Here is a 13,976-nt window from a genome sequence, read left to right as displayed (position 1 = left end):
GAACGACCATTGCAACCGAAACCATTTAACGATCTCGTTCACCTCATCACCGTTAAACTAATGCTTAGATTTGGTACATTTGTTAACAATAACTTCACATACCTCCCGCGCCCTTTAAAATGTCGAATAAAAATCCCTATCGGATTCGAACCCGCATCCTTCTGATTAGAGTCTGGTTTAACGCTCTAACCGATTCGGCCACGGCGACCAAGATTTTCGGGCGACTAATACTGGAAGGACATTCTTCGACGACCGACCATCATGATTCGAGTCAAGGTCACAGGGGGATGATACGAAAATATTAAATTTTTACCCAGGGGTTGAAAGTGGGCTCATTCGATTCTGTGGGTTCTTGCGAATTTCAAGGGGGGTTACAGGGGGGAAAATTTTGTCCGTTTTTCGCTCAGGAGAGCAGAAAATCGACTTTTTGTAAATTTCACGTGTTTTCTATGGGAAAACTCTTTGCTGATCTCAATGATTTGGTCAAGGTCGTTTATATGAATCTCAATGACGTGGCAAGGTCAAGGTCAAGGTCATTTATATGTGGTCAAGGTCATATAAATGACCTTGACCAAATCATTGAGGTCTGCAAAAAGTTTTCCCATAGAAAAAGCATGAAAAATACAAAAAGTCGATTTTCTCGTCTCCTGAGCGAAAAACGGACAAAATTTCCCCCCTGTAACCCCCGCTTGAAATTCGCAAGGACCGGAGGAATCGAATGAGCCCACTTTCAACCCCCTGGGTGAAAATTTAATATTTTCATATCATCCCCCTGTGACCTTGACTCGAATCATGATGGTCGGTCGTCGAAGAATGTCCTTCCAGTATTAGCACGAAGAAAATCTTTGTCGCCGTGGCCGAATCGGTTAGAGCGCTAAACCAGACTCTAATCAGAAGGATGCTGGTTCGAATCCGATAGGAATTTTTATTCGACAATTTAAAAGGCGAGGGAGGCATGTGAAGTAATAGTTAACACATGTATCATATTCTAACATTTTTTTGCAGGGGATGAGGTGGACGAGATCGTTAAATCGCCTCGGATGCAATAGCGATCGTTTTTGTTTGGGTTCGAATCCCCAAGCAAATTTATTAAGTATTTTGTTTTATTTTCTCAATAAATTTTAAATAAACATTTAAACATCTTCCAGTTTCACTTACTTTTTCTGTATATCTCCCAAATTTATAAAAATCTATTAGAAAACGTTTAAAATTCCATTTAATATATTTGATTACGGTGGAAAGTTTAAGCAATTTGCCTTAAAGCAAGATGCCATGCATCGAATTTGGTCTATATAATGATGCGAAAAATCTTTGAAATTTTAATAAATAAATTTATATATTCAATTCCCATACAATTTGGGACAGCTAGTATATATATATATAATCATGTATAAATCGATATATACATTTATATATCCAATTCTTATACAAACTAGGCCAGCTAGTATATATATAATCACGTATAAATCAATATATACATTTATATATCCAATTCCCATACAAATTGAGACAGCTAGTATATATATAATCATGTATAAATCAATATATACATTTATATATCCAATTCCCATACAAACTAGCCCAGCTAGTATATAAATAATCATGTATAAATCAATATATACATTTATATATCCAATTCCCAAACAAACTAGCCCAGCTAGTATATATATAATCATGTATAAATCAATATATACATTTATATATCCAATTCCCATACAAACTAAGGCAGTTAGGCCATATATAATCATGTATAAATCAATATATACATTTATATATCCAATTCTCATACAAACTAGGACAGCTAGTATATATATAATCATGTATAAATCACTATATACATTTATATATTCAATTTTTATACAAACTAGGGCAGCTAGTATATATATAATTATGTAAAAATTAATATATAAATCCGTGGATTCAACTCGACATATTATATACCGTTTGTATATATGTGTGGGTAGATACTTCCTTGTCGTTGAACTGTCAAGAGTTTTAAGTCAGTGGCGCCATCTAACACAGAACCATATGAACCCGGTAGTCACTACGTAGTTCCTCGCGATTTGGGAACATTTTTGCATAGAGGCGCTGCATGCAATCGTCTCAGAAAAGAAGGAATCTTAGTGGATTCACATTGGATTCCTTTATACGTTATTGGATATATAATTATGGTAACGGTTTTAAAGGAATATCAATATATACATTTATATATCGTTTTATACATTACTGCATGTTTTACACTTATTAAGAAATAAAGCTTTGAAAAAAAGAATGAAAAGTAATACATAGATTTTTAAAACTGAAATTAGAATTTACATTTACAAACATACTTATTTATAATTAGTGCAATCACAGTAGACTGCACTACCTGTGGAAGATGTCTATTAAACTAATATTATTTTTAATAAAATTTTGAATATTATTAAATATTTTCACCTGAAAAAAAAGAGTTTATCACATATAATAAATTTGACAATACAAACTCAATTTTTCAATTTACACAAAATTTTATTGTTCTATAGGCAAAAACAAGATTACATTAATGTGCATTTATATATAATAACTAGCAAATAATATAATTCTTTATTACTAATTTATAATTGGCCCTATATGGAATGAACAACTACTGAGAAATAAAATTTTTAACTTAAAAAACAGTAATTTGAACACACTTTTCACGGCTTTGATAATAATAATAAACAAGTAACAGTATCTAACAGAAACAAGCAAAATAAGCTTATTAAACACACATATCCTAAGTTAAAATTTTAGAAATAAGAAAGTTATGATTAGATTTGGCTGTCTTATTAATTTAATTACTGTCAATTAATATTTAAAGCTTAATAATGCAGTTATATGTTGTAAACAGTTTCAAACAGTCTATAAAGATCATTTACAAAAAATACTTGACTTGAATTGATAACAATTAAGTCAATAAAAAGATCTGCATATGTAACTAAATCTAGTCTTTTAAACATTTACACTGTCCTGTTACTTCTAATATTACAAATACGAGATAAGTTATCCTATAAATTTATAATACATCTGAAAGACCAAATTTTTTTCTTATTATAATATCACAGTCAATTGCACTACATGTGCAATTGTGAGATGCCTATTAAAATTATATCTTTCCTATAATTTACATTAATAATTTATTACAAAAAATCTACTGTTAATTAATGGTAGAACAGGAATAAGTAAAATTTTTAAAAAAATGTATATAAGTACACTTGTTTTTAAATCATTGCATAAATTATCGTTATCAAGCATTGTTCAATCACACACATTCTAGATATAAATTTTAGAAATAATTAACTTACAATTATAATTGTATATATAACTTCGTTTAGAACTTAACAAATATTATTATATATATATTATAATTTAATTACAATCAATTATGATTTAAATCTCACCAATGCAATTGTATATTATAATATCACAAATTGTATAAAATTTTGTTTTAAACAGCTTCTAACAGTTCATAAGAGATTCTTTTTCTTACACACTTATTCTCGAAGGTTACATTTATATATTCATCTGTAACACAGAAAGGGTGCTCTGGGGTCTGTGTGAAACTGAGAGATATCCCAAAAGTCTGCATTGGAAGTGGTTTACTATAAAGTTCTAAACTCAGAAGATACTCCGGGGTCAGGATTGTCTATTGCCATGGATTCTTGTCTTAGAGCATTCTATAACAGAAAGAAATTGAGTTGTTAGAATAATTAATTAATTGTAGTATTACTATAATAAATATAATGAAGAAACAATATAATGAGATAACAATATAATGAAGAATAACAATACATGATAGAAAAGGTATAATTGTATGATGCAATATATCGTTAGATGCAAAATATGCAATGTTGATCAAAAATTCAAAATAATCATATAAATTATACTTTTGAGATCCACGTAAGTGCTTGGCATCAACTAATCTTCTTCTTCAGATACTAAGTCTAATTTTATCTTCCTATATATGTGCTTTACCTCATTTAGTGACTTTATCAGTAGTTTTTCCTTTCAAAAGATCATTTCAATATCTTTTCAGTCCTAATAAGCAAAAAAGAACTTAACAAAATCATAACTTTTAATGTAACTTATATATACTATGACCTAATAAATGTATTAATAAACTATACAACATAATTATTTGTTTTTGATTTATTTTAAATATATTTTATATATTTATATTCATACTCTTTTTTTATCTAAGTTTATATTTATATACTTCAAATTTTTACAATTTTGACAATTGATGGTTGACAGTTTAATCACGACCTGAAGTTGGCACCATGTTTGGAGAAAATAGCGCAAATTTTAAAATACATATTTTAGGCATAAATCTTTCACAAATATCATATTTTATATAGATAAATCAATAATAAAATGTAATTTATATATATTTTGTGTCTTTTACCATTATATGTGAAATGTTTTGTTTGTCTTGCATAAAATGTAAATTTTGTATTAAAAATCGCGGTTTATGACTCTGAGCTGTCAAATCTCAACCTCAAACCTCCATTTGCACTAAAATTATTTTCAACAAACTTTTATTTAAAAAAAGTGGTAAATAGAATTATATAACTACCAGACATTGAATTTAGTTATTATTAATTGAATAATTATTTAGTTGCTATTACTACACCTTCAGGATAATATTTTTCCACAAGTATGTACCAAACAATGTGACAGTGTCTAAAATTTATTAATTTAAGGCTTCAGTTATTACTTATTATTATTTTCAGCAATGGCTGATGTAGCAATACCCGAAAAATTACAAATAGGACCTAAACCAGATGTCACATACCCGATAATCGTCCAGTATTGTGGAAATTGCAGTATGCCAATTGAGGTTAGTTTTCTTGCAAAGATCCTTTCAAGTTCCTCCAGCATTTGATTTTGTGTTCATGTCTTTTAGTACTGCGAATATTACCCGGAGTACGAAAAATGCAAACAGTGGCTTGAAAGACATCTACCTACAGAATTTGAAAAAGTCAAAATAGGTAAAAAAAGAAAAAAACAATATTGTAAACTTTGTTCTTACCTTTTGCGTTTGTAGATAATGATGGTGATGGAGCCAATGAAGAGGAAAAGAAGCGACAGAAACGTGGTGGTAAAGGCATGTTAAAAACCAAAAAGAAAGAAGATGGACCCAAACAAGTCTGTGTCTCTAGAGCCCCTAGGGGAAAGAAAAAGTCTGTAACTGTTGTAACCGGTTTAAGCACCTTTGGTAATAAATATAAATATTCTAATCATTGTATTTACTTGATCTTGTAATAACAAGTAATTGTATTTTCTTTCCCAGATATTGATTTGAAAGTAGCCTCCAAATTCTTCGGACAAAAGTTTGCATGTGGTTCCTCTGTAACCGGTGATGATGAAATTGTAATCCAGGGTGATGTAAAAGATGACCTATTCGACATCATACCAGAAAAGTGGCCAGAGGTACATCAATTTCTGTTTTCTTTTGTGTAATTGATTATCATTATCTTGATTTTGTTTGCAGATTGATGAAGATTTCATTGAAGACCTGGGTGACCAGAAAAGATAATTTATATTTATATTCAATTTGTACATGTTTTGAATTAATATTTATAATACGTCTGTCTTGATTAAAATAAACAAAATTTAATATTAATCAGGTATTTTATTGCAGTTTGAAAATTCTAAAAGATTAATAACAAAATATAGTATAAAACTAATTATCAAACTAACATCAATCTTCTTTTATATATTTTTGTTTTTGTTTTGAGTATCTTTCTTCACATTCATAATAAATATCTAAAATAGCAAATCTAACAATTAAATTATATAAATTAAATTAATAAAACAGCTAAGCAGTTATTAGAATATAGTTTTAGGTATAAGTTACTTTTAAATACTGAAATAAATCTAATATCGAGTTTAGTTTAATTCAAAGCTGTAGATGTGAGTAGGGCTACTCCTCGTTCATAGAAACTATGTGGGTCTTGTCCAGATGCTACAGATAGGTCTACGGTGAACAGTAGTTCGCTTCTGGTTGAGTTTAAGTACACCGGTAAGGAGAGTTTATCTGTTTTTCTTTCTGAAGAAGTCCTGGAAATAAATGAATAAAATTAGTTACAGCACTGTTGTAATAGTTTTTTTTATAAAAGTATTATTTTTTTATATAAGACTTAGTTAACTAGGTGTAAGCAGTATTTTGCCTTATGGCAAGTTGCATGAACTTAATTATTAAGTATTGGGATTGAGCTGTTTAGAAAATAAAAATAAATGAATGAATGAATGAACAAATCAATGAATAATTGAATAAATAAATGAATAAAAAAACAAATAAATAAATTAAAGAATAAGCAAATTAATAAATGAACTAGAAGGCTAATAAATAAATAAAGAAATAATTAAATGAATAAATAAATACATGAAAAAATAAACAAATAAAGAAATAAATAAATAAATAAATTAGTCGATAAATACATAAGTAAATCAATCAATGAATACATAAATGAGTAATTAAAAAAGTATGAAAAAAAAAATTATGAATGAATTAATTAATTAATGATCAAATTATTATGATGTAAGAGTAAGATATAAGAATGATGAATAGATAAATGAATAAAAAAAGAAGAAAAATGGATAAACACAAATCAATTAATGAATAAATAAATCAATTCAAAAATAAATAAATGAACAAATTAGATGAATAGATAAATAAATGAAATGATAAATAAATAAGAGAATGAATAAATAAGTAAAATAAATAAACGAGTGAATAAATGTATGAATAAAGAAATGAATGAAGAAATAAACAAATAAAAAAGTTATATAAATAAATGAATAGATTTATGATTAAATTAAATAAATAAACAATCGAAGAAAAATTAATAAAACAGGAATGAATTAATTAATAAACAAAAGGCGTATAAAAAAATAAATAAATGGATGGATAAATCAAATAAATAAATGCATAAATGAATAAATCAATAAATAAACTTATAAATGAATAAATAAACAAATACATAAAAATGAATTAATAAATGGTCAAGAAGACTAATAATTGAATAAAAAATATATCGACAATTTAACAAATAAAGAAATAAATAAGTAAATAAGTAAATAATAAATAAATAAATAAATTAATTGAATAAATAGATGAATAATAAATAAAGGAACAAGAAGAAGGTTAATAAATGAATATAGTATAGATAAAAAAAGTAAATGAATGTATGGATAAATACAGAAAATAAATCAATAAGTAAATAAACGAATAAAAAAATAAATGAATGAATAAAAAAAAAATTAAATAATTGAATAAATGAATAAAAGGATAAATAAATGAATATATAAGTAAACGAAGAAAACACAAATAAATCAATGGATGAATAAATCAAATAAATTAATGAATGCACAAATGAATAAATGAATAAATCAAATAAATAAATGCATAAATAAATGAATAAAAACGTGTATAAAAAAAACATATGAATGAATCGATAAATAAATTAAATGAATTGATAAATACTTAAATACAAACACAAATTAATGAATGAATAAATAAATAAGTAAATAAATAAATAAAAAATAAATAAATTAATTAATAAAAAAGTAAATAAATAAATGGATACATAAATAAATTTAATAAATGAATGAATAAATAAATAAGTATTTAAATGAAAAAATACATAAATAAGTAATTAAGTGAAGAAATAAATGAATAATGAATTAGAAAAATAATTCAATAAAATAAATAATATTTTAAGAGCCCTTCTACTAATAAAATATTGAATATAAAATTTATTTTGTGAATCTAAAAAAATAGTTTAATGTGCAAAAGATGTAGAAAAAGAACATTCAAAATTTAATAATACACAACTAATAAAACAAAAATTAGAAAAACAAATAATGTCCAACACACACACACTTTTTACAAATTTGGTCTCAAACGATTCAGAATGACTTGAAACGTCGAGAAAACACAAAAATAGCAAATAGTATTTACTAGCAATAACTTCTGGAAAACAAATTAAAATATCATCCTTACCTTATCCATCTAAGCAAAGTATGTGGCAAATCCATCATAATAGTAGACGTCAACAACAGCTGGTTATTCCTGCACTGCGCTCCTTGCAATTTAAGACCAGTGACAGCAAAGCATCCTGCCTCTGTCGACGCAGGCATTGCTCCATCCACAATCGTGACATCCAACGACAGTTCTTCTAAAGACCAACTATTCGCTTGAGCTACACATTGCCTTGTAGCCGTAATGTACGCTTCTGGATTCAGAAGACCACCTAACCATACTTCGAAGGCCTGGGGTAAAGGATAATTATTAGTAATGCATGTTAGACATGTCATTGTTTGACATTGAAAATATTTGAGACATTGTTTGGCATTGAAAACAAATGAAAACTGTCGACTGCCAAATGTTTCAATTTACTTATGAGTCTAGACAATATTGGAATATGTATAATAAATTCAGGATTATGAGTAAGAACAATGTAATGTCTACATTATTATTGCCAAAAAGCAGTTGAGACGTGCCAGAAATTAATATGATATAAGGTACAGATACAAAAATTTCAATTTACTTATGAGCCTAGACAATATTAGAATATGTATAATAAACTCATGATTATGAATAATAATGATCTGTCTACATTATTATCAATTACCAGAAGTTTAAGATGCTATTTTGGATATCTTAAATAATAAAAAATTAAATTAAAATAATCCAACATGAATTACCAGTGTTATGTTATAGTTATGTTTAATAATAAAAGGCTAGAATTTTTTTGCTCTCTATGAATTGCCAGTTTAAATAATCTATTTTTACCTGTAATGATTTAGCACCAGATTGTGACACCAGTTCTGAGACTTTTTGAAGTTGTCGTACACGTTGTCCAAAATCAGTGACCCATTGAATTACAGTACAGCCCCTTGGAACTGTATAACGTCTCCAACCGGCTGGTAACATTCCTCGCACCAGTTCACCCAACATTGCTCGGTGGTAATTTGTTTGCTTCTTTTCACCCTAGTAAATAAATAACAAACTTGTAGTTGAATAATAAGACACAGGAATTTTATTTACACTTACCTTGCAGATCAAGACAACATCTTGCAGATCATGAATGACTTCTTGCAGCAATTTTGCTCCGGAATTGACTTCTCGTTCAAAGTATCTGTATAATGGATCCTTGATGTTCTCCACAGTACGTTTGAGAGTCTAAGAAATACCAAAATAATATTGTAAAAATTACATCTTATGTATAAAATACTTATGTAATGATGTATGTAAATATACTCCTCCTAAACGATTATTCAGATTTTGATAAATCTTTCCGAAGTTTAGGGATTTTTTTAGGATGTATGTGATTATGAAAATTTAGTAATATTGTAGAAATAAATGAAAAAAAATGCAATTGACAAAAATAACATTGTAAAAATTACATCTCATATATAAAATTCTTCTGTAATAATGTATGTAAATATACTCCTCCTAAACGATTATTCGAATTTTGATAAATCTTTCTGTAGTTTGTTAAGGGATTTTTTTTAGGACGTATGTGATTATAGAATTATAGTAATATTGTAGAAATAACTGGAAAAAATTGCAATTGACAAAAATAACATTGTAAAAATTACATCTTATATTTAAAATTCTTCTGTAATGATGTATATAAATATAGTCCTCCTAAACGATTATTCGAATTTTGATAAATCTTTCTGTAGTTTGTTAAGGGATTTTTTTTTAGGACGTATGTGATTATAGAATCATAGTAATATTGTAGAAATAACTGGAAAAAATTGCAATTGACAAAAATAACATTGTAAAAATTACATCTTATATTTAAAATTCTTCTGTAATGATGTATGTAAATATACTCCTCCTAAACGATTATTCGAATTTTGATCAATCTTTCTGAAGTTTGTTAAGGGATGTATGTGGTTATGAAAATGTAGTTTATATTGTAGAAATAAATCGAAAAAATTGCAAAAAATGACATGTCATTGTTTGACATTGAAATTATTGGAGACATAATTAAACGAATAAAAAAGAATATAAACAAATAAATGAATGAATGGATACATCAAATAAATAAATAAATGCATAAAAAAATGAATGATTGAATGAATAAATAAATAAATAAATAAATAAATGATTGAATAAATAATTGAATAAAAAAATGATAAATTAGCAAATGAACAAATAAAGAAGTAAATAAACATAAATGAATAAAAAAAATATATAAATGAAAAAAAATGCTAATAAATAAATAAAATAATAAATTAATAAATAAACAAGAAGGCTAATAAAGGAATAAACACATAAATGAGTAAATGATTGAATAAATAAATGCATAAATAAATGAGCGAATAAATTAATAAGAACATAAATAAACAAACAAATAAATAAACAGATGAAAAAATTAAATGAAGTAAAAAAATAAATTGAATAAATAGATGAATAATAAATAAATGAACAACAAAACTAATAAATAAATAAAAAATAAATCAATTATCAAGCATTAAAACAAATGAAAACTGTAATCTGCCAAAAATTTCAATTACTTATGAGCCTAGACAATATTAGAATATGCATAATAAATTCATGATTATGAATAAGAAAAATGAAATGTATACATTATTATTGCCGAAAAGCAGCTGAGATGTGCCAGAAATTAAAATAATATAACATACAGTATATGTATGGCAGATTGAATGATACACATATGAACAGGACTTGATAAATTAATTTACTTAAAATACGAAATTAAGTAAGAATCAGGGCTGGTATAACCTTGAATGCCTTAGGGGCGCCAACACAAGATTCGGATATGAAATTTTCAATATAGTATTTTTCTAAATATATATCTTTTACTAATCTTTGCACAATATTTTTAAAATACGTTAAAAATTTCACTTTAAAACAACAAATGGGAAAGTGAAAATGAATTCATACGATTCGGCCCTTACGATATCAATTAGGAGATGTTTAAGGTGCAATTTTGGATTTCTTATATAAAAAATTAAATTAAAATAATCCAACATAAAGTACCAGTGTTATGTTTATTACTGAAAGGTTAGAATTTTTTTTGTTGCTCTCTATGATTTGCTCAATAGAATCCATCGCATAAAATGCCCAAAATAAATAAGTAAAATATTTCAAAAGCCACATATTGATTAATGATAATTTTAATAATAAATTAATAAAACAGATAAAATATTAGGGGCTGAGCACCCCAGGAGCGTCCGTGGTAATAATGTATATTAAATAATTTCTGCAAAAAATGTAATTTAGATTTTATAATTACTAAAAACCAGTTAAAATATGGTACGAGATTATAAAAATTATAGGCATCATTATTGGAGCAATTATTTTGAGTGAATTATTTTGAGTGAAAATCCAATATATTATTTTTTTCTGAATTTGTTATACCGTTTAAAAGACTTCAATTTCCAATATAGTGTGGGAATTAAGACTCATCATTTTATTTAAAGCAGTTCTACATTTAACATCGCTCATACATGCATTTTGGCGTGAAGAGTAATTTAAAAAACAAATATTATTTTTATGAAAACGGTAAATATTAGTAATAGGATATTAAAAAATTGCAGACGCGGGTACAGGACAACGTTTTCCGGGTTATCTAGTATATATATATAAGGTTGTCAAATATCTCCCTTCCGCCTTTTTGTATTATAAACCAAGAGCAAAAAAGCGGAAGGGAGATATATAGTATATATTTCTCTATGTGTACTTACCGGTAATTGTTTGGGCAGCAGTTCCAGCCAAGTAGCAGCACTTGCATGCAAAGTCTTCATCCACGAAGGACGTCCATCCTCCTGTCCACCAGGTGATTGTGCTGTTGGAGAACTATCAGAATCTGTAGACGTGTAGGCTAGTTCATCATCGTCTTCTAGTTGCTGCATTTTGAGTAATTTTGATACCAGGTCTGTTCCTCGAGTTGTTAACAATACCTAAAAATATTTAAAAAATTGGTGAAGACAGGAAGCAAGAAAGAATGATGAAGCTCTTACCTTTTCTGCGTTATTTGGAAGTCCCAGCCAGGAAGGTGTTTGTCTATCGGCCAAACCTTCAATCCATTTTAGAAAGTGATCTCTACGAGTGCCATCAGGCATTGTTATATGGCGCTGACCGTTTGGTCCACCAGCAACCTTAATAGTAATAAGACAATATAATTATTTGGTACCCATTGATGATGAAATATTCTGATTGACTATTAGTAATTTGTTTTTTCTTACCCCATCCACATTGGCAACCAAAGCAAAATCAGATTCGAAGCTTCTAGGTGTAAACAATTTGGACAAGAAGGAGACCAACAGCCTTTGGTCAAAATCATTATCAATTTTACCTCCATAAATGCTCTGAGACAACAAAGTGACAAGGGCATCCCATGGCACCTTTTCTGGTGGAAGATTTGTTCTGCCCTGAAAATACAAAAAAATCATCAAAATTAACAAAAATACATTGCCAATTTGTATTGGATATCAAGAATATGAACACCAGAGGTTCTCCTTAATAGTTTAAAAATATTTATATTGATATTTCTTACCATGGCAGTAGCCTCGATCCAAGTATCCAGTGTATCACAGGCAACCCTCAAATCGCTATCATTGAATTCGTAATGTTTGGCCCAACCCAAAGGAACATATCGCAGCCTCTCCTGAACAATTGCATGGAACCAGGCCAGAAGGAAGTAGAGTCGAGCACGTTCACTAGGAACCTTCATCATTCTAGTAGCTGGCACCTGGGGGTGAAATATAATTCGAGACATATTGTAAAAATAATTTGTATTGTTTTGTTTGTGGAATGAGGAAGTTGGGAAAAAATGTCTCGAATTTTCTATTTGTTGAGGAAGAATGAAATATCGAATTCAAAGTCGTCTTATTCAAAACTTTTATAAGGGAGTGTATATATCTGATGGCAAGGAATTGTAGTAAATTTTATCTAGCTTCACGCTATCTAACTGAAAAAGAGTACTTTCATATAAAATTTGCGAGTTGTTTGACAAAAACCAAAAAATGTCCCAAATTTTCTATTTATTGAGGAAGAATGAAATATCGAATTCAAAGTCGTTTTATTTAAAACTTTTATATCGGACTGTATATAACTGTTGACACAAATTTATAGTAAATATTATCTAGTTTCACCCTATCTAACTGAAAAGGGGTGGTTCCATATGAAATTTGTGAGTTATTCGACAAAAAGTAAAAAAATGTCCAATAACGAACGCTTATTTAATGATTTAATAAAGAAACCGTTTTTTATATGAATCATGTTTTTTTTAATCAGAATTGCGGATTTTTAGTAAGAACTTAGTATTATCCGATCATATGTAAAACATTATTATCTATATCTTATATCAATCTATGTTTCTCGCGCTTTTGAGCTTTGTATGAAATTCTATTAAATTTTCTTCATGACTAATATGAAAAGAAATAGCACAATTTTAGAAGAACTAAGACAATCCAGAACAAAAGATCTAAATCCGGGACAAACATTGCTATATAAAAAAAAAAACGGGACACAAGGTTGAAATCCGGGACTGTCCCGGCCAAACCGGGACGTATTGTCACCTTGGAAAAAAATGCTTAAAATTGTATAAAATGTGAAAAATTGTATTTAATGTGATAATAAATATAAAAATATAAAAAATAAAAATATAAAGTAGCTGTAAGTGGAATTCTGTCTTGAGGCAATTATGGCATCGTGCCTTAAGGCAAATTGCTGGAACTTTCCGTACCGTAACAAAATGTTCGAGTAATACTGAATGTTTTCAAATAGATTGTTATAAATATTGTAACATTATCTAATATTTATAAGAATTATATAAACTGAATTGCAAAGTTGAAATTATTTGTAAAGTATATTAGAACTATAGTCAGAATTAAAATATAAGAAATAAAAATAAAATCTGAATTATTTTCGATATACAGAAAATAATAAAAAAAAAAAAAAGTAGTGACAA

At 27.6% G+C, this 13,976-nt stretch overlaps 3 protein-coding genes across 3 annotated transcripts in view; 1 reads left to right on the top strand and 2 right to left on the bottom strand.

Annotated features, from left to right (window-relative positions):
• LOC113389348 (putative inorganic phosphate cotransporter) overlaps positions 1-13,976 on the bottom strand; it is a 228,131-nt gene that overhangs the window by 207,914 nt on the left and 6,241 nt on the right. The gene's annotated exons all lie outside the window — the stretch shown is intronic.
• LOC113389352 (density-regulated protein homolog) lies at positions 4,500-5,630 on the top strand. The gene is made up of 6 exons (XM_026626405.1): positions 4,500-4,675; positions 4,752-4,858; positions 4,925-5,009; positions 5,066-5,236; positions 5,312-5,451; positions 5,513-5,630. Exons 2-6 carry the CDS (start codon positions 4,754-4,756, stop codon positions 5,555-5,557), a joined length of 546 nt encoding a protein of 181 aa, XP_026482190.1. The 5' UTR covers positions 4,500-4,675; positions 4,752-4,753; the 3' UTR covers positions 5,558-5,630.
• LOC113389344 (dynein heavy chain, cytoplasmic) overlaps positions 5,758-13,976 on the bottom strand; it is a 125,191-nt gene continuing 116,972 nt past the window's right edge. Inside the window, exons 78-79 of the mRNA XM_026626388.1 lie at positions 8,027-8,295; positions 5,758-6,081 (exon numbers count right to left, since the gene is read on the bottom strand). Of these exons, the coding sequence (XP_026482173.1) occupies positions 5,916-6,081; positions 8,027-8,295 (435 nt within the window). The 3' untranslated portion in view covers positions 5,758-5,915. The remainder of the gene's footprint in view (positions 6,082-8,026; positions 8,296-13,976) is intronic.

Source organism: Ctenocephalides felis, unplaced genomic scaffold, assembly GCF_003426905.1.
Source record: "Ctenocephalides felis isolate EL2017-DRISC unplaced genomic scaffold, ASM342690v1 CF-g0.4_SCAFFOLD_03573, whole genome shotgun sequence".
Classification (NCBI taxonomy): Eukaryota; Metazoa; Arthropoda; class Insecta; order Siphonaptera; family Pulicidae; genus Ctenocephalides; species Ctenocephalides felis.
Note: the sequence above shows the minus strand (reverse complement) of the source record. Positions and strands in the feature narration are given on the sequence as shown.